Here is a 20,924-nt window from a genome sequence, read left to right on the forward strand (position 1 = left end):
AGAATCTGCAGTGTCTCAAATCTTACTCGGGCCTGAATAGTTGTTCTGGTTCAGGGTGATACAATAAAATGAAACAAATAATGTACTTAAAAAAGGATTTATTTGCGAAGATCTTCACTTGATATGCCATATTTCTTTTTGAGTGCATCAATTTCTTCTTGCTTCTTCTCAATATCCATACCTTTAAACGCTTTGTTAGATCTATAGTACAAAACCACTAGATATCTATTACAGACATTAAAGCCTGATAGATGATCACATGCATTTTTGGCATCAAATATATCTTCATAAACTACAAAAGCCGTTCCTCTTGTTTCTGGGGTATTTCCTCTGAAAACAGTTAGCACTGATTTAGTATTTTAAGAATTTAGGGTCTATAGCTTCTTATAGACTTGTAAATAACATGTTAAAAATGTAGAACTGGCAAATTTACTAATACTTATATTTAAACTTTCGGGTTGCATAATTATATATTAACATAAAAGAATACAGGGATGATTAACGCAAATTTTTATAAACCGGCCATGATCACAAGCAGTCTGCTCGTACCAACAGTATAACTTGGTCGAAACGTCGGGCAAATCGAGGTAAAAATTTGCGTTAATCCCCGTATTCTTTTATGATAATATATTACTATTACTTAACAAATATTTTGTTGATGTTGTCCATAGATTACTTTTGCACTAAGTATTTAACCAGCAATAGGGTACTTACACTCGAATCTGCCTGATTGCTCCATATTTACCAAATATGTCGTACATTTCTTCAGCAGATATTTTGTAAGGCAAATTTCTTATGTACAGAATTCTATTAACTTCTGGTGGGAGTCTAACCTGTGAAATCGAAAACATCTTTAAATGCTTTGACCCCAGCATGAAGCACTCGTTACAATGATAAACGAATCATACTATAATACTATTTTCATAGCAATTTACTTACGTTTGCTCGTCTTTGGAGAGCTAATGCCATGTTTGCAAACTATACCTAACCACAATAAATTTACAAAATATATGACTTATGTTGTTGGTTGTTGGGTTGATATATATAATTAGTCTAATTACAAACTTAAATTCTCTGTTTGCATACGATTAAACAATAATCAATATTGTTTCTTGGTAGGCCTTTGTCACTAAATTAACCATCCAATATTCCAATTGTTTGAGAACTATGAAGCTAATGAAGCTTCTACTTTGTTTTAAAACGCTTCCATGTCAAATCTCCAAGACACAGATTAAAATAAAACTCGAAAAATGTGAAATAGTGAATAGATAATAAATGCCACAAAGATAGACAATTTAGAATCGGAGTCAGAGACAATGTTTTGTACCCACCAAACCTCATACCTATGATACGCTAGTGCCAACATAAATGTTTTAAAGCAATATAGGCTATCTACCCGTTTATCAATTATTTGAGTCCAGCAGAATACTTGATAATATACAGGAAGCGTTTTAAAAGCAAGATACAAAGGTCTAACAAAAGCAGATATATGGCGAGCTGTTTGTTAGTAGGGACATTACGGATCCTGAATAGAAAACCCCAAGAGGTCCTTCATTACGCGCAATCTTAGCTTTTTCCGGCTAGAGAACGGTTGGTAGCGCTATGGAGCGGAAAGTTTTACCTGTTTCTTTAATGACCTCACTCGCCATGGTGTTGCCCACCTGCTGCTAATCGTTGTGGTATCATGGGGGGGGGGGGCATCTAGTGAGCGTCGAGTCACCGTCTGCCTATATTTTTCGGATAATATTTTACATTTATTCACTACATACCTGTTATAAAAAGCTCTATATGCTCATTCCAAGAGTGGTTCAAGATGGAAGGGTTCTTCCGTATAATAATATAATAGGCAAGTTGCCTCATGTCACCATTTATAAAAATAACTTTTAATTCAAATATTCTTCCGTACAAGGGTCCGAAATATAAAAACTTCAATAAATATTAATAAAGGATTGCTGTAAAAACTCAACTGAAACCCTTACTTTTTTTCTCTAGATTGAAAACACCGTCCGCCATGTTTCTACGTCACCAATATTGTAAACAACATAAAGTCAAACGCTAGTTTCAGGTTATTCATGGTCTTTCATTTATACGCCTTGGAAATTATTTATTTTACGTAAAAATACACAGAAATACACTGCAGTTCCACTGGATAGAGTTACGGGATCACTTTTAACCATGTGTTTCGCATATTCTCATCAGTGGGTACTTTAATCCACACCTTTTCTGGGTTCTGTATTGACGTATTCTTACATTCCCGCACGACACAATAGTGGTAATTACTATATTTATCATGTAATCCTTTCGAAGATATGGTTTTGAATTCCGATAAAAAGGTTATGACAGTCCCTCGTAGTGTTTACAAGAATAGTCACGTCACGGCACAGATAATTAATAGACCATCATGGCGAACGGCGTTTTTGACAGCACAGCGAATTTTTTTTTTTAATTCAAAATATGTTAAGATAGGTGCTTCCATAATCGTAAGGAACCGTTCTATCAAATAATACAAATAGTGGCAAGTAGCCTATTGTCTTTTTCTTTGCAAACTTTCACTAAACCCTTTGAATTAGATCAATAATATAATATTCTGCAATATTGTACACAAGTAAACTACAAAAAAACTCTACGAAAGTATATTTCTATCCTATAAAAGCCATTTTTTTCGATTATAAATTTATTTACACTTGGCATGGTTATTTGGATCCCTTGCTCGGCCAGTTAACTCGCTTGGTTGCTGAGTGGTTTGTTTTTTACATTTACCTACTTTTCACAGTTTTATAGTGTTATTGTGACCAGTAGCACAATGCATCCGAATTTTAATAAGAAGAAATCGTTTTCTAGTAACTTCTAATAGCAATTTGTTTATGGGTTAGGTTAGGTTAGGTTAATAATTAAAATTATGTAAATCAAACTGTGTTTTCGACATAACAGTGCATTTAATTAAGAATAATTTCAGTGGTGATCGTCATTGGCAACTGTAAAATGTCGAGAACGTTGTCTGTGCAATAGTATTGCACAAACACATAATAGTAATAACAGTGCCAATGCCACTCCGCACATTGCAAAAACACCACCCCGAAATCGATTATCTCCTGGAATAGAAAAACACTATGTTTAAATTACCATCACCTTCATAGATACTTTTAACGAACTTAGGAAGAGTTTATCACAACATTGGATAACACTAAATGGATATCATTTAAACGTTCTGGAAATATGTTTTATAATTTCATGGCGCTGGCCGGTAAGGAAAAATTTCCTACAAAAATTTGAATGGAGTCCTTAATCTCCACGTTACTCTTGACTATATAGAAAGGGATAGTACCTGATTAAACGATAACCTCACCTTTTGGCCCAGTTAGTTGCTCCGTTTTCTCCACGGATTGAATGAGATTGACAAGTTCTGGCAAATACTGAAGCCAAAATCTGACATCTCTTTCTGCACTGTGAGAGCTGGTTTTAGCGGCATCCACGTCATGAATGTCGTATATTTTAGCATCGCCGATCTTATATCTCAACCACAAGTTATCATCTTCTGGTGACCTATTAAGGAAGATTTTCAATACCTATTTATAGCATTCATTTGTTTAAGAACTTTGAGCAGAGACAATCTATATAATTAAAGTCCCAGTGTATTGAAAATACCAACCCAAATTTAACAAAATTTGTCACATATCTCCGGAAGACCTGAGATACTTTTTTCTCATCTACAGTCGAAGGTCGACGCGCCACTTGAAGCATTAAAGCATCACCTAGCATTGATACTAAATCCGTACCATGGGCAGCACCTGTCGATTAAGTAAATATTTTAAATAATATAGGTACCTACCACATAAAAAATACCTATAAAATGGTTGTTTGTTATATATAAATCTTGACACAAATAATAAAACTCATTTTCTCACCAGAGAAATTATAGTTTCGGCCATTCATATCCACACCGGCAGGTTGGGAATACCGGTACACGTAAAGACGATTTACTTTACGAGCTAAACGAGCTGCTACAAGCGCAATTCCGGCACTCCACTTAGCTGATGTTTCTACTCGACCGATAAATTCTATGGTATTAAGAGTCTCTGAACTTTTTCTTGATTTGTCAATTAAGTATTCCCACTGAACCGCTTGTGATAACTGCAAATTATATTAGAGCTGATTACTATACACATCTAGCTCGTTTAACTGCTTCAAGAAACTAGAAATATTTTTTATGATATTTAAAAAAGAACCATGGGTAATCCATCCAACCGATCAAGAGACAAAAGGCGTAAACTATTAGGTATAACTTTTCTGTTTGCGTAGTCAGATAAATATGATTTTCCTCGTTTCATTAAAATCTTATACTCGTCGTCTGAAACATGACAATGATTAGTTTATATATTTTTTGACGGAAAGCAGTGATTGTTCTAAATATTTTTTATCATGGTAGGTATTAAATTTTACCATTATACCGTAAACCTTCAAGGTCGCAGGCACCAAGCATTACATCTAGTTGCAAATTTTCAAATTTTGATACCGATAAAGCCGCCAATAAGGAACGGGGTAAGAATTGTTCAGATGACGGTAAGAAGCTGTCGGATATCGGTTGCATTGCTCTGCTCCAAGTTTCATTCTGCAAAAACCAATACTTTGCATGTATTTTGTTGAACATTGCCTTGATAATAATGGTCCAATCTCTATACTATTACCGAATAAAGTGCCATTATATCCGATAAAGGCCGCTCACGCATACATTGCAAAATTTCCTGATCTTTATTACTCTTACAGCCGAGTGAATGTGCAATTTCACGAGATATTCGTTCCACTTCAGTAACTCCAATAAAGTTTTGTTCATCTAAAGCTTTCCAGATATCAAATGGTGACATAATAATTGCTCTTTGAAATAATCCTGTGGACAAAATTTGAGTCTTTCAGACCTATGTGTGATTCCGCAGGCTTGGGTGTAGGTACGTAAAGTACAGTGTAGTATTAGTGTATAAGGGTGTTACCGTTGGGAAAAAATAAAAAAGGCTTACCGACAGATCGCGGCGATGTAATATGGTAAAGCAGACTATCAGCTCCAGCAGAATGACCAAGCACTGTAATCGCAGTTGGGTCACCACCAAAAGCAGCGATATTGTCACGCACCCATAGAAATGCCAGGTACTGATCCAGGAGTGCTAGGTTCCCACGAGCGGATATTGAGCGTAGTGTGAAGAACGCCAGAAGATGTAAGCGATACATAACTGTAACCACCACAACACCATCGGCCGCCAGTTCTTGACAAGGAAGAGATATACCAGCCTCTGTCCAAGTCTCACTGTATAATATTACTACTACTGGTAAAGTTTTACCATCTGAGCGCTACCTAGAAAAACGTTAGTAAATTAAATACAATACTAAAAACTTTAATATTACAGATCAGTTAATTACTTGTCCCTGACCCGTGGCGTCCAAATGTTTAGATATAGGCAATCTTCACTGTAATTATCTGTGTCACTATCTCCTATATGCGGACAGTGTGGGGGTATTCGATGGGCAAAATACGTTCGTCTCCAACCCACATGGCGTTCTGGGGCCTGAATAAAAACAAATAGCGATATAAAAACATATTCTTCTAGCTTGCACAAACGTCTACGTTACTGTAGAGTAACACGCTTTATAGCCTTGCACTTTACTTGAATTAAAGGATAAAGAAGAATATTTTCATAAAACCTTAACATCCAATAATCCAATACCTAATTTGGTTAACATTTTCTTAGATTAGGCATCCGGGGCATCTGTAGGCATGATTTGCAGTCAGGTTTAAAATATAAATCTCTGGGACGCGCCCGCATCGCAAACTTTGTACGTCGCGATCGAACGAAGAACCGACTAGCATGTTTGTTTATAATCAAACTGTTGCAACGCCGCACCGGGTTCTATATAGGGTCTTAAATCCTGGGTTTTCAAGCACCTTTTCCTGGCTGCTGCCATGCGTGCCTCCTCCATTTTAGAGATAGCAGCCCTACTTTTTCTATAGAAAAATAAATAACGAAGAAAAAAGGACTTACTGAGAATCTATATCTGCCCTTAGGAGGCGTTGCATAGGGCACTCCGTAGTATATTTCAACGGGTGTAACAGAACCTTCTGTGTAGGCTTTGATCTGTAAGTAATGAATATATTGAGCAACCATCGCACATGTGAGTTATTTTATCATTTATTTACGTCTACGATAGGCGAATTCTTGTATTAAGAGGTCTAATAAGTATAAATTTCAGATCTTAACTTAGACTTACCCCTACAATTCGGCCTTGTGGTAAATTTGCAACTGGGTCTTGTGCCGATATGTTAAAAATTAAACCATAAATAGTAATAAACCAGACACCAAGCTTCAACATTGTTATTAGAAACGTTTCGTGTTAGCGGACGATTGCGTGTAGTACCTATCTGTAACTGATGGTTTGACACAGTGTGTATAGACATGGTAATGTAGGCATGTGATGTATGGTGTGCACCTCTACTATAGGTAGATACCCTTCAGAGTGGGCACACATTTTGATTGTACAATGATTGCGCATTAGCCCATGACGAGAGAAACGTAACGATGACTGGACATCATTGTTCTAATTTACCAACAATCGCTGTTGTGACAAAATATATTGAAATAAGTCCATACCCAAATGGCCATATGGCCAAAACGTGTAAAAAAGATGTACTATAAAATTTGTATTTTTTTACATGAATGATATAATCGTGTTAGTATCCGATTTTGTGTTATGTAATTTATTGCTAAATTAATAAAATGCAAACAAAACTTATTATAGGTAGGTATGAAAAATACATTTTCTAGATTTATTATAAACATAAAATTGTCTAAAAATATTTTTGAAGTCACTTAAAAATTTAACTTCACCGATCCATTACGCTAGACAGATGTATATTTATAATGAACAGACATAGGTCACACTTTTACGGTACTATATGCGATATCGAGCTTTTTTAATAGTATTTTGTAGTAATAGTGGATCGGCTGATTGTTTGCAAAGCCTATAGTCGCCAGCATTAAGCCATAGCCGAGTAGGATTGAGAACAATTTGTGCCTGGCCAGCCACTGACGGAGCCCACCAACTGTAATTCAAATACATTTACAATTAGATGAGAGTCAATCTACTTAATTTTCAGTTAATTGTCAGTGCAGCGGAAATTTGTTTTATAACACGCCAGTATAAAATTCACCTAATGAGAGACTATTTTTCCAGAAGTGGGTGTGGGAAGGGCTAGTTACATTAGAGAAGAAATACCTATACATATTTTCTTCTTTCTTCTTCTTTAAATAGGGTATTTGAGAAAACAAAACAGTTTCGTCCGTTAGAGAGATTTCCAAAAAAAAGGAAAGGTATTTTTTTATATCTCATAAACTAAAAATGAAGGGGTTACCATAAATTAATGATTCTTGAGATTTTTGTTCCCTAGTGCATCCTTAGCTTTATGCGAGCGCACAGAAAGAGGGTTTTACTAGTCTTTATAATTAGTACGAAGTGGAGCGATAAAACTTAATTAGGTACGATACTAAAAAGTAAAATTAATGGTATATAGCAATAAAGTACCATTTCTATTGACGCTTGCTGTAGGAAACCTCATAGAAGCTGGTTGCTTTGCGTAAACAAGCATGTATCGCACTCTCACTAAATCGCAGTTAGTAACGATGTATTGAGTCATTTGACCGTCGCCACTTTGCTCAGTGAGTAATTTGCTTTTGTCGTCCTCGTATATACCGTCACCTGTTATATTAAACGCACGTAATTATATTATAACACTAGTTTCAAATTTTAGTACCTAGTAGTATACCTAGAACCGAGAACCTAGAAGTGTAGTTTCCGTTTCAATAATGTTTTAGTGACAAAACTGGAAGAGCAAAAAACTGGAAGGAGTTTTTACTCTGGTTTTTTTCCATAGAATTACTAATATGGCAACAGCGCGTCCGATAAGGCTGACTTAGAATTAAAACTTACATTTTGAAATAACTATACCTTCATTGGATACAGGCTTTTGGTAATTAATTCCTTCGGGTGCGTCAATAACTTCACACATGGCGATGCAAGATAAGTGACCGCCAATGCAACTTGCGCCCCATCCGAATCCCCCATGACTGTACGGCAGGCTTATATTCAATTCGGGTGATAGGTATACTCCATTGCCGAGAAGTGTGTTCTAGGAAAATAGGTTAAAAAAAAGAGATTATTAAAAAAAAGTGTGTAGAAAGGCAGCTAGGTGCCTACCCACTTTAAATTAATGCTTCACAAGGTATACAACAAAAGAAATAGAAATTAGCAAAACAAGGTATAGAAGTGATTGAAATGTTGATAAAATTTTATTACATGCCCTGAAAAATTAATTACCTTATTTAAGTGTTGTTGCAAGCCAAAGTTTAGGATGGTGTAAAAGTTTTCTAAACGGTTTCCGTGATATGCATAGAATATGTGGTGATTCTTAGACAATTCTTTCCATTTAGTTTCTGCAGTGGACTTACAGGAGCTTGCTACTTGGAATATATATTGCGGCTTCGGTGCAGATAATGTAGAATGTGCGTTTGCTAACACACTATCATGCTGGAAATTGAAATTTGAATTATTTAAACACTGGACTGGCATAATTCAGGGCCCCGATTCTGCTAATGGTCGATGAATGAATGGAGATTGGATTAAATTGGCCCTATTCGAAATATTCTAAGCACTTTTTCCAACACAATAATTGGAAATTTAGTATGGGGCGGAAAACTCACGGTTTTCACACAGCAGAATAGGGAATATTTTCTAATGGCCATTCATTCATCAGCCAATGTAGGTACATAGCAGAAATACGTTTTTTTGATAGTCGATATATTTTCCATAGAACGCTTAGTAGGTTCACACCAAAAGAATTTCGTAAAAAATAATTAACGTGTAGTTGGTAACTTTTATGCAACTACATATTTATAGAATAGGTAGATATAATTCTCTTTATTGTAGACCATAAGTAAAAACAAGTAAGGTCAATACAAACCTATATGATGAGTACAAAAGGCGGTCTTATCGCTAAAAAGCAATCTCTTCCACACAACCTTTGGATGGAATTGAATTATGGTAGAATTTGAAACAGGGTAGTTAATGGCGTATATTAAGATAAATAAGCGACTGTAATATTTAAATAGTATATATGTTTTTTTATTTTTATCTTTATGATTTTTAGTGGTTTTCCGTCTGGTTTTGTTTTAACTAAATCTTTGGGGCCACCCTGAGTGAGTTTGCCTTTTTAAGTTCCTAACCAAATGAAGATTCGTTAACAGTTTAAAATAAAAAAAAATGATAGAACATACCACTTCAGCGGGCACTGTTTTCAAAGTAGGCTCCTTTAATCTCACGAGCACATAAAATAATAAGTCAATTATATCGCTGATGTTTGATAAATTATCTAAGTTGTCCAACTGCTGTAAGACCAAATCTAGCGCTGGCACATCGGTTATTACACTAAGCTAAAAATAATTTTAGTCGTTAGTAAGCCATATTAAAAAGTAAACTAGTAAGTTAGGTACAAGGTGTACACTGATGGTTCTCATTATTTATTTTCTACTTGATCAAAATTTAAAAAAGCTCAGCAATAGCAAGATACATCCAGCATAATAGCATCCAGCAATATGAAACAGCTTATGACTAACTGTGTTTATTATAATACACAGTAGGTTCAACTACGCAGGTATAAATTAAGGAAGCCTACTAATTCATCCATATCCTTGACTCCATTTTTTAAGAATGCTGGCGGAAAAGGTCTAAGACAGCTTTCATATCTAAAACTAAAAGCTGCCGCTACAAAAAGACTCCATTTAATATCTGCAGCTTTAAAATCCTTTTCCAAAACTAATCTGAAACCAACCAATGTTATAACTATTTTTAAAACTTTATTATTCCCGAATTCTTACTAGCTATAAACAGTTGTGTCTAGCTACACTCTATTAGTATTTGTTTTTAAACACATCTATGAAGAAGAATTGTTTTGAAACTATTTGTCATTAGTATAGATTAGGTCTTGACACCTAGTAAATGAAACAAAAATGGACAATAACCTTAAATGAACAGCTTTCTTCTCTAAAGAATCTAGTTTAGCTTGATTATTATCTGATAACGTCTCAGATGCAGATGCCAAGTTACAGTTCGTTGCAGTATCAGATAAAGCTTCAGGCTCGCCGTCCATGATATTATTTTGGTCACTTAGAATAGAAAGAAAAATATTATATAATAGTCATAATTTTGAATTCTTTCAAATATAGTTGCACTTCATTTTATTTCTTATTTCATTATGTAAGTCACATTTTTAATTGTCAATGTAATAAAACAAATGAAGAACATGCAGCCAGTAATTTTATTATACAAGGTAACTTATACGTTTGTTCGCTATATTAACAGGTTATTTTTTTTAATTGATGCCTATATTTTAATCATAAATAGTACAGAATTATAACAATGTCTTATAGATGGCTGCTTATGGACCTACCTTGTTTAATTTAAAAATATGAGAATCGCAATCCAAACAAGTACACTTACTAGATGGCGTTGCATGAGAGTTTGGAATAATAAACGTATCGTTTAACATTAACTTGCCTAATCAGGGATTTATTATTAACGACGACTGGTATTACTATGAAGATCTTGAACGAACGGTTGGATTTTCCTTCTTGCTAAGGCATTTGTCCATATTGTAGTGACTTCTTACGTAGAGTTAATAACCTCTTTAGTAATATGAAGATTATTTGTACAATTACTAGGATAGTCTATCGCCCTCTCTGACTGCAGTTAGAAGAAAAACAGCATAAAGACACCTAGATTTTAAATGTTGGGTTTTCAATCGAGCAAGTGTGCCAACTATGCCTCTTCTCTTCCCCTACTTAGTAAGTGACCTGAGCTCAGCAGTGTGATATTTCCAAAGTGGTATTATTATGCACTGTGGTCCATACTGTTTGAAAGCCATGCGCAAATTGAAGCGAGTTGTTTTTTTTTATTTTTGTTATAATGTTTCTAGTTTCTAATTATCTGTGACAATATTTGGTAGGAAAATAAAAAAAATTAGGGCAACACAAACATGTGACGTTTTCGTGTGAATTGTTGCAAATGGAAAATGGCGTTTGTGTTGTATTGAAGGCCTGTAAACATACTTTGTACATTGTGTGTAAATGAACAAACTTCTAGTGAATATACTAGTTTATACTTTAATGTTAGTTAGTGATAACTATAAAGTGGACTGATGAGTTTATTGACCGATGTCTGCCGTGGCTCCCACTATCCCCGGTTGGTAATCTGTTGTGTTGTAATTTTTATAAGTAAGAAAGCGTATTATTTCATTGTTAATAGAAACATGTTATTGAAATAATTTATCAACATTACATATTATTTTTAAAACAATTGTCTCAAAACTACATAGCACGATACAAAAATATCGACCTATTTTCAATTTGACATTGCACCGCGTGACGCGTTGTTAGCTGCTCTAAAATTTAATTCCTAATTCACGTGCAGTGTACAGTATACGTTCCAAGAGGTGTACCATATAACGCATGTATTTTTAAAGGAATTCTTAGTTCCGTGTACTCAAACTTATGCTAGACAGTATCAGGAATGCACCAAATGCAATACTAGCTATGCTGATAATCTTCATGAACTTACAGATCATTGAGATATATATTTTTCTAATTAATATTATTTGTTGAATTTGCTAAAATAAATAATATTTAAGTTAGCATTTTGAGTACTTTCTGTTTTTACAGTAGTCTTGTAAATTAAATTATTCATCATCACTTGTAATGACCTTGATTCAGTGCTGGTGTGTTACTTACTTTGAAAGAGAAATTTCAAAACTTACCTAATTTGATGTTTAATTACTAAATTACTGAACAAGTAATTGACAAATTCGGACCCTGGTCAGATTCTTTTCAAATGAGTGTTAAACAAAATTGTGAACTAAAAGCAATTTGGAAAACATGAGAATACCTACACATTTATTCTACAGTACAGGTAGACTTGTGACTGTCATATATGATAAAATGTACAGTCAATTTAGGAATTTTATTAAAGCTGTTAATATATTTATAATTGACTTGTTGGGGTTGGTAACTGATATTTTGTGTTATGTTTGTTTGTACAGTTTTTACAATATAAATGTGGAATTGTAAACAATAAAACCCAATGATTTTCTTGAACCATCCTTAATTTATCAAATATTACAGGTATTTATTATCCACAGTTACTCTCATTTCATATTTCATTCAATAGCAATAAGTTTTTATCTTGATTCTTGGTTGTTATATATATTTATTTATTGGTGTCATATGCTAGATAACGTTTTTGCCTTTGCAAATTAAAATGTATGTTCATTTCTTATTGAAATGCAAAGTCAATATACATTAATAACTTAAAGAATTGCTCACAAACAAATCTTCCATGTTATAAGTAACAATTTTGTTTTACAGCATTTTTTGTAATTTATTCCTTTGTAATCATTAATTTTTTTTTAGCTGAACAGGCAACTTTTTGAAACAATTTGTTCGACAATAATTATGAGAATTGACACATTTATTTTGATTACTTAGTCTTTATTAATAAATTGTTGGTTTTGTTTACTGGGTCAGGATAATACTTTTTTGCAAGTAAGCAAACATAATTTTTCATATGTTTAATTCTTACATTATAGGGGCTGACCCATCAAAGGATATACAAAAACGCCGTGCTGGCAGTGTCGGGCAAGTAGAAAAAAAAGTTGATCATTTCTGAATCAGTGTTTTCATTGTTATTGATATAAAAAGACGTATTTAAAAAGATGGATATATTTTTATTAGTCATGTGCAAATAATATGTATAATAAGGTATTTTTTCTTTACCTAGGTCAGATGAAGACGACGCAAGTGGCGGGAAATATACAAGGATGGAGGAGGACAACATTCAAGACAAGGAGAGATTTGCAAGGTAACTTACAGGAACAGAACTAATTATGTTGGCTTGTCGTTTTACCAATTTCATTGCCTGCCCTGCATTTGAAAATGACGTTTACAAACTCAACTCACTACAGTTATACATAAACTCTGCATATGTGCTCTCTGAATCTCAAAAAATGTAACACGTTAAAATGAGACAGTCGTCAATGGCATAGAGTATCGCTTCGTAAAAACATGAAGGTACGACAGGTTCAAATTAAAAAAAAACTTATTATAATATATATGTATAACTGCCCATGTTGTACAGACGTCAGTTTTGATGGTACCTTGTAATAAGATCCCAGTCTTAGTTTTTATAATAATATTAATGATTTACGCTACTACTATTAGGCGCGCGGTAAAAAAAATGTCTCTACGTGCGCCACGCGGCTGTTTATAGTCTAATAAAAACCAATGTCTATACGAATTTTCCCTTCAGGTCAATTTATATAACAATAATTGCCTTGTTTCGAGTTTTTTTGTTCTTTTAACGGGATAATCTCCACAAAAGCTCGAACGACTTAATAGATGTTCTTCAAGTGTTGTTGTTATGGATGTCCCATAACAACAACACTTGAAGAAGCTTAAAACATGCGAATGAAGTCGGGGGATATCTACTCAGTAAATGTATGTACTAAGGCAGCTAGTATAAGTAGTATATTGATAATAATTGAATACAAATCTCAACATCAAGGCCTATGGTTTTCCCATAACCACGGTACTCATTATAATATTTAGGTAACTGTGTAATGATTGAAAACGTGTCTTATCACGCAACAAGTGCGCACGTTTTCCGTAAAATTGGCTTAACTCATATTAATAAATTAATATCAAAGTTCTCTATAGATATTTACTATGACCTTATTATCGATTGACATTAGAAAAAAAGCGGCCAAGTGAGAGTTGGACACGCTCACGATGGGTTCCGTTGCATCAAGTGACAAATCTTGTATTTCTTTGTAATTATTACTTAAGTAGGCACCTATTACAGATTTATTAGAAAATAATGCCTCACATTTATGCATAGTCTATGTTTATGCAAATGAATAGTTGCTTTTAATTTTGAGTTTTTTGAATGAAAGTTTATTGCGATTTATGACGTATTAAAAGAACTACTTAGACCTGGTGCAAACCAATTTTCGGTCGGAACCTATGCCATTTTTTCTTATCTTTTCTAGTTTTAGGTGACACATTGTACCACTTTTGGAGTATGTTGCGTAAAGTTTCAGTAAAGTTGCTTAACCCAAAGAATACTGTCCAATATAATTGTAATTTGAGATGTCGTATCTTATGAAAAATATTACTTGTCTTAATTTAGGCAAGTTGCGCCCTTTGATATTTACCGCGATCGGGTGTCACCCCAACACTGTTCGATCAAATAATATCAAGTATACCGGATTACGATTAAGGACTCGGGTTGGGTACTAAACTAGTCTAGCGCTGTTGTCCAATTTAGGTGATCAATACATATATTATATTCCTTAAGTCTCCTTTTTTATGGTATAACGAAATATTTGGAGTTTCTACACCGTTTTTCACATGATCGTAAAATGAGTCCAAGATAGATTGTACCCAAGACGTTATTGCTTAACATTTATTCAGCTTTCTAGACTTTTTTATTATTAGACTAGCTGTTGCCCGCGACTTCGTCTGCGTGGTTAGAAGATATAAGTTATGACTTTTTCTTCGCTCCTATTGGTAGCAGCGTGATGATATATAGCCTAAAACCTCTCTCGATGAATGGTCTATTCAACACAAAAATATTTTTCAATTTGAACCAGTAGTTCCTGAGATTAGCGCGTTCAAACAAACAAACTCTTCAGCTTTATATATTAGTATAAGTATATTAGTATATAGATGCCAACGATATCTTCGCTACGTTTCATCGATTTTTAATTTCTCGCGATTACGATAACTCATTACCTATTCACTTTTTTGGTGTAGTGTAAAAGGCAATTTTGTTCTATATTACATGTATATATATTATACATGTAATATAGAACACTTAACTACCTTATTTATTTGGATAAGGATTAATACTGTATTGTTAAAAATAGGTTCGTAAATAACCCATAATTTTACTGTATTAAGAAAACACATAAAAATGGTTATTGTGGGTTATCCTTGGAAGATAGACATATACCACCGCGGACTTTTTTGTAGATTTATTAAAGAGGTACAAACCCGCCATACATAGTTTTGTTGTAACTCAAAAGGTTTTGGCAGCGTTCTCGAGGAAAGCTCTCGAATGGCTTAATTTTTTCCGACATGTTTAACTAATATCGTTGTAATATTGTCAGTTTACACAAAACCTAACTTATTATACACTAAAACCTTCCTCAAGAATTGCTCTATCTATTGTTGAAAACCGCATCAAAATCCGTTGCGTAGTTTTAAAGATTTAAGCGTTCATAGGGACATACAACATGATGACAGAAAAAGCGACTTTGTTTTATACTATGTATTGATGAAATAAAATATCAGGTTAATATTTAACGTGTTAAGTAGTAGATAAGTCCCGTTAGTATAAAAAAAATCCTTACTTCCAGCCGCGAGAACCACTGTGAAATTGAACGTCGTAGAAGAAACAAGATGACGGCATATATCACGGAACTGTCTGATATGGTTCCAACATGTTCGGCGCTTGCGCGCAAACCCGACAAACTTACCATACTGCGTATGGCAGTAGCCCACATGAAAGCCCTAAGAGGTAACGTAAATCATTCTAAAATAAATATACTAACAGCAACGATTTTTTTCAGATCGATCATTCGTCTTTCATAAAATATGTTCATATACTTACACACGTGTGTACATTTAATGAAACTACACAATATTAGATGGCAACTTCACTATTGCTGTAGTTGTACTATTGTGGATAATAATTTATCTTTCTTATTTTCACAGGCACTGGCAATACTTCTACGGATGGTACTTATAAACCTTCGTTCTTGACTGATCAAGAACTTAAGCATCTAATACTAGAAGCAGCTGACGGGTTTTTGTTTGTAGTAAGCTGCGACACGGGGCGTATTATTTACGTCAGTGATAGTATAGCTCCAGTACTAAACTATTCACAGGTTTGTACTTTTTTGAATTATTTGATTTGTCTTTATTATCCATTAGAAAATACGCGTCGTTTTAGGTTTATCTAGTCGAAAAAAAAAATTAACATCATGTTTAAACAACTAATGAAAATGTTGCCTACTAAAATAGTTTTAACTTATAGGGTGAGTGGTACTCATCTTGTTTGTATGACCAAGTACACCCTGACGACGTTGAAAAAGTTAGAGAACAGTTAAGTACTCAAGAACCACAAAACACGGGACGTATTTTGGATCTTAAGACTGGAACTGTAAAGAAAGAAGGACACCAATGTAAGTATCAAGTAATTTGTTAAAACTGGGATTTTTGTTTTCGTAGCCTGATTTGAAAATATTATTGCAGCGTCTATGCGTCAAGTAATGGGCTCTCGTCGAGGTTTCATCTGTCGTATGAGAGTTGGCGGATCTGCAGAAGGTGCTCACCTAGGAAGACTTCGCGCTCGAAATTCGTTAGGTCCTTCACATGACGGTCATAACTACGCAGTCGTCCACTGTACAGGATATATAAAAAATTGGCCCCCGACAGGTAATGTTAATAAAATTGATAGGATTTTTTTTGCTGTTGTAATTTTAATAGTTTTATTTAATAGTATTGTAGTCTAATTGTAGTGTCCAAATAATACAAAAAAGTGACATAAAATATAAAAAGTAAATTTCATTTAATTTTGATAGGAACATTTATTTTATTCTCAAAAAGTGTAGTATATTATAATAAATATATAGATGTAGACAACTAGGACAAGTACATATATTAATCAATTGGATATATTTGCACAAAAGTATATGTACATATTATTATTGGGTATGATAAAATGCATTCATTAAATTATTATGTAACGCAATATATAAAATGCACTAGCTATGAGTTCTTTTGTGAAAAAACATTCAAGACCATAGTTATAAGTATTTTGGGACATCAGATCTATTTTCAGGTATGCAGATGGATCGTCCTATTCAGGAAGAACTTGATACGTCTCATTGTTGTCTGGTCGCTATTGGGCGATTACAGGTATACTCATTTTATAGATCCCATGTTATATTATTTTATAAGGATCTTTGAAGCAATCAAATTGTATTACGTTATTTTTTTGTAGGTAACGTCGACTCCCAACGCTTCAGAAAATAGTTTATGTAGTGGAGGCGTGGAGTTTGTGTCGCGACATTCAGTGGATGGTCGCTTTACTTTTGCTGATCAACGAGCAACGCAAGTCGTCGGGTATGCGCCTGCGGACTTGTTGGGAAAACTTTGTTATGAGTTTTACCACCCTGAAGACCAACAGCATATGAGAGATAATTTTGACCAAGGTTTGTTGAAGTTTGTTAATTATCTATTTTATGTGTTATGGTTATTTTGGAAAATTAACTTGTAAATGTTATTGTTTCAGTATTAAAATTAAAAGGCCAGATTATATCGCTGATGTACCGGTTTCGTACAAAAAGTAGAGAATGGGTCTGGTTAAGAACTTCTGCGTTTGCTTTCTTGAACCCTTACAACGATGACGTTGAATACATCGTCTGCACCAACACTCTGGCCAAGTATATATCGTATTTTTTATGTGCCCAGAAAACTGTTTTTAATTATTCATGTTTTATTATATATTTATACACGGTGATTCTTCAGTCAAAAGTAGCCCAGTTCACTTCTATATTTTTAGTTATGACTATCAATTTCTGATTAAAGAACAAACTAAAAAGTTGAATACAAACGAATACGTTTTGGGTACAGTTATATTAACATTTTCTTTATCATTTCGTAACATTTACGTTTTATTATAGCCGATCTTTAGGCAGCTCTACTGGTGAAGCAGCACCAGAAGAAAACTATGATTATCATTTACGACACCGGGACGTGTACCAAGCACAGGCGCCTACTCTCCATCAGCAACACCATGCACCGCCAGGTGAGTTGCAGTTTAGATGCTTGTTTGCCTTAAATACGAAAAAGTGGCATTTCTAGTCTATCTGAATTTCGAGTTTTTTAAATTAATAAATTAATATTCACATATTATTTTAATTTCAATGCACATCCTACGGTCTAGTGAAGTGTACGTATTGGTTTTTTAATACACTACGTTATAATTAAACAGATAAAACGTAATAAAAAAGCTTACGTTAAAAAAACAGTGTCTATTAAAAATGAAGTAAATATCATCATAATCGTTTGGTAATTTTTGAGCTTATAATCCAGTGGAGCCCTTGTATTTCACTTTATTGAAGAAGCTGTATCATGTAACATCGGTATGGTCCCGGCAGGCGGCGGCGGCGGCGGCGTGAGCGCGCGCTCGCCGGGCGAGGCGGGCGTGGCGGCGCCCGCGCCCGCGCCCGCCTACGCGCCGCACTACGCGCCCGAGTACTCGCCGCACCGCCCCACCAACACGCCGCCGCACACCACTTGGACCACGCTGCGCACGGTGAGCTGGCTTGGATAATAATACTGTTGGCTTATTGTCGTCTTCTTTGATCCGTTAATCATGTGTGAGCTGATTTGTCCGCAGAGCGGCGGCGGCAGCGGCGAGAGCTACGCGTACAGCGGCGAGGCGGGCGGCGGCGCGGCGGGCGGCGCGGCCGAGGGCAGCCCGGCGCGCTCGCCGCCCGCGCCCGCCTACCTTCCGCCCGCCGCACACTACCATCTTAACCACCATCCGCATCCCTCTCACGGTCAGTACCCACTGTTAATCAACTTAGATATTCTAGAGAACGAATTGTTTCCTTATAGGCCTTAGTCGAGAGACGAAGGCTTCGTTTGAAGAGTAATTAATGCCTTTATTGCAGTCCAAGTTACCTACAAAGTGTAAAACACAAATACAATACCATCTTGATCGACTGTTTGATAACGCTGTTACTCGTTACAAGTGGATGAATCCACGCAGTTACAATAATCCCACAAAACTTTTATTTTAACTAAAAATGTTTTCGTTTGTATGTAAACTTGTATTACACTATAATGAACCTTTACTTGCGGCTAATAAAAACAGTTTTAGTTTATAATAATATTTTGATTTATTATTTGTGATTTACCGAACTAATAATATTATGGCATATAGCATAGCAGCAGTTTCCTTCGTGTAGTGAGTACATTCCCTGCGTGTTGCAGGCATGTGGTCGTGGCAAGGCGCGGGCGCGGGCGGCGCGGCGGCGGGCGCGGAGGGCGCGCACGCGCCGCACGAGCTGTCCGACATGCTGCAGATACTGGACCAGAGCGGGACCGCCACCTTTGAAGATCTGAATATTAATATGTTTAATTCCAACTTTGAGTAATGTTATTCTTATTAACTTAACTAATGTACAGTCGAGAACAGTATTTTTTATCAATCGATCAAAATTATAATTGTATAATCAAAAGATCCTGCTTTGGCAGAATGTTTTTATGTTTTTAGCCGTAATTTGACGTTACGGATAGGTCAGAATATTATAAATCTGTGCATGTAAAATATTTCTTAATTCGATAAGTATAATAGAATGTTTGCTGCTTTCGTGTGAGTCATCTCTCATTTGCCGTGCACATATTTGTAATACCTTAACCCAATAGCTTAACTACCATTCCAAAGAGCTCCTTAATACAGTACTTACACAAAAGGTGTGTATACAAATGTCTTGTAGCAGTGAAACAAAAAATTGATAAAAATACTATTAAGATCTTGACTGTACCTTATTTGATCCATGCAAATTTAATTCGTGAATTATGATATAGGACTTACGACGAAAATGAACTCATGTCAAAAACTTAAATGCATTGGTTAGATAATTAATTGACTAAAAGTTCAGTATATTTTAAAAGTATGTCTCATTATTTTGTTAAGGAAATATTTAAATTTATTTCCGAAAGAGTTAATTATTAAAAGACTCTCTTATGGGCTTAATATTTGCATTGAGATCCGGGAGACACTAAAGAGACATGTATTGATTCAGCACACTTACATACTTAGATTTCCACTTAGATTTTGATAAACCCTATTTAAATCTGAAACCGATTTAACCATTGTGTTTAAAAAAAATACCAAGAACAAATTGTTCTAATGGTTGATACCATGTTACATAATGATTGCTGATGTGATGACAACTTTAATTCAATATAATCTCCTGGCATTAGTGGAAATATTATAGGGTGTTTTGGTAATGATGATTCTGCAATATTTTATATAATTGTAATTAATGAAAGAAAATTAAATATCTTATATTTATACACAGGCTTAAAATTTTAAACAAGCAATATTGATTGGACTATGTTTGATTGATATTAATGGTACGCCGAATAGATATCGAAGTCTTTTTTATTTGAAGCACTAAGTTAGGTCATTCTTATACTTTTACGGGAAGCATTATCAAGGAAACTACAAGGAATATTTACAATAAATGTTTTTAATCTGACTAAATAAATACACAAACTTCGGCAGCTAATATTAACTTAACTTGCAGAGTCAGCTTTACTGAGAGTGGTAAACCATAGTGGAGTGATTGATCAGTGGGTCCACCACTACGTCTTTATGTAATATTACCATGATTGTGGTAGCGTGTCTGCACAATTCTCGGCTTAGAGGGGTTTCTCTCTACAACCTCCGCAATAATCGCAACTACTCCAACCTACGCTATACTTAAAGACGTGAGGTAGTTCCCTGGTTTTTGAATTGGAAATTCAGTTTTTATACTGATGGTGCAACTAGCAAAATTTAGTTCATAGAATTTTGTTCGATCTTAGAAATATTATTATATATTAAAATTATTTTTAAGACTCGTTTAGGATATTTTTTTACTTTTACTATAAGATCATTTTTAGTGTTTTTGACGTAGGTACTGTAATCACCATTCCACTTGTGGCTAGAAATTTAGAAAATTATACTGGTACGTTGAAATCGCTATAAACACA

General features: G+C 34.7%; 4 protein-coding genes across 4 annotated transcripts; 1 reads left to right on the plus strand and 3 right to left on the minus strand.

Annotated features, from left to right (window-relative positions):
* Positions 1-81: 81 nt before the first annotated feature.
* Positions 82-1,220, minus strand: LOC113496908 (splicing factor 3B subunit 6). Its single transcript, XM_026876298.1, has 3 exons — positions 940-1,220; positions 715-833; positions 82-330 (listed from the first exon to the last, which is right to left on the minus strand). Exons 1-3 carry the CDS (start codon positions 967-969, stop codon positions 99-101), a joined length of 381 nt encoding a protein of 126 aa, XP_026732099.1. The 5' UTR covers positions 970-1,220; the 3' UTR covers positions 82-98.
* Positions 1,221-2,912: 1,692 nt separating this feature from the next.
* Positions 2,913-6,752, minus strand: LOC113496906 (carboxylesterase 5A). The gene is made up of 11 exons (XM_026876296.1): positions 6,256-6,752; positions 6,030-6,122; positions 5,421-5,555; positions 5,013-5,340; positions 4,686-4,885; positions 4,441-4,609; positions 4,227-4,348; positions 3,906-4,131; positions 3,650-3,788; positions 3,347-3,543; positions 2,913-3,092 (listed from the first exon to the last, which is right to left on the minus strand). The coding sequence occupies exons 1-11, from the start codon at positions 6,355-6,357 to the stop codon at positions 2,953-2,955; spliced, it is 1,851 nt and encodes a 616-aa protein (XP_026732097.1). The 5' UTR covers positions 6,358-6,752; the 3' UTR covers positions 2,913-2,952.
* Positions 6,753-6,784: 32 nt separating this feature from the next.
* Positions 6,785-10,319, minus strand: LOC113496907 (mono [ADP-ribose] polymerase PARP16). Its single transcript, XM_026876297.1, has 7 exons — positions 10,059-10,319; positions 9,713-9,857; positions 9,315-9,470; positions 8,359-8,568; positions 7,990-8,170; positions 7,567-7,740; positions 6,785-7,087 (listed from the first exon to the last, which is right to left on the minus strand). Exons 1-7 carry the CDS (start codon positions 10,184-10,186, stop codon positions 6,921-6,923), a joined length of 1,161 nt encoding a protein of 386 aa, XP_026732098.1. The 5' UTR covers positions 10,187-10,319; the 3' UTR covers positions 6,785-6,920.
* Positions 10,320-11,035: 716 nt separating this feature from the next.
* On the plus strand, positions 11,036-20,924 carry LOC113496905 (aryl hydrocarbon receptor nuclear translocator homolog). The gene is made up of 14 exons (XM_026876295.1): positions 11,036-11,277; positions 12,677-12,725; positions 12,868-12,948; positions 15,506-15,666; positions 15,864-16,036; positions 16,186-16,333; positions 16,404-16,586; positions 16,981-17,069; positions 17,155-17,365; positions 17,446-17,596; positions 17,837-17,961; positions 18,314-18,471; positions 18,556-18,718; positions 19,155-20,924. Exons 1-14 carry the CDS (start codon positions 11,250-11,252, stop codon positions 19,316-19,318), a joined length of 1,884 nt encoding a protein of 627 aa, XP_026732096.1. The 5' UTR covers positions 11,036-11,249; the 3' UTR covers positions 19,319-20,924.

This window comes from Trichoplusia ni, chromosome 8 (genome assembly GCF_003590095.1).
Source record: "Trichoplusia ni isolate ovarian cell line Hi5 chromosome 8, tn1, whole genome shotgun sequence".
NCBI classification, from domain to species: domain Eukaryota; kingdom Metazoa; phylum Arthropoda; class Insecta; order Lepidoptera; family Noctuidae; genus Trichoplusia; species Trichoplusia ni.

Bases quoted from the DNA above. Each gene is read 5' to 3' on its own strand.
- LOC113496908 (XM_026876298.1), bottom strand. From the start codon at position 969: ATGGCATTAGCTCTCCAAAGACGAGCAAAC. The intron at 834-939 runs GTAAGTAAATTG...TCGATTTCACAG, and splicing joins CTCTCCAAAGACGAGCAAAC to GTTAGACTCCCACCAGAAGT. The intron at 331-714 runs GTAAGTACCCTA...AACTGTTTTCAG, and splicing joins GCAATCAGGCAGATTCGAGT to AGGAAATACCCCAGAAACAA.
- LOC113496906 (XM_026876296.1), bottom strand. From the start codon at position 6,357: ATGTTGAAGCTTGGTGTCTGGTTTATTACTATTTATGGTTTAATTTTT. The intron at 4,132-4,226 runs GTTCTTTTTTAA...TATAATTTGCAG, and splicing joins GGTTGGATGGATTACCCATG to TTATCACAAGCGGTTCAGTG. The intron at 3,789-3,905 runs GTGAGAAAATGA...CTTAATCGACAG, and splicing joins CCGAAACTATAATTTCTCTG to GTGCTGCCCATGGTACGGAT.
- LOC113496907 (XM_026876297.1), bottom strand. From the start codon at position 10,186: ATGGACGGCGAGCCTGAAGCTTTATCTGATACTGCAACGAACTGTAAC. The intron at 9,858-10,058 runs GTTATTGTCCAT...GGTTGGTTTCAG, and splicing joins AAGAAAGCTGTTCATTTAAG to ATTAGTTTTGGAAAAGGATT. The intron at 7,741-7,989 runs GTATAGTTATTT...TTAATATAACAG, and splicing joins AAAGCCTGTATCCAATGAAG to GTGACGGTATATACGAGGAC.
- LOC113496905 (XM_026876295.1), top strand. From the start codon at position 11,250: ATGTCTGCCGTGGCTCCCACTATCCCCG. The intron at 17,070-17,154 runs GTATACTCATTT...ATTTTTTTGTAG, and splicing joins TCGCTATTGGGCGATTACAG to GTAACGTCGACTCCCAACGC. The intron at 17,597-17,836 runs GTATATATCGTA...GTTTTATTATAG, and splicing joins TGCACCAACACTCTGGCCAA to CCGATCTTTAGGCAGCTCTA.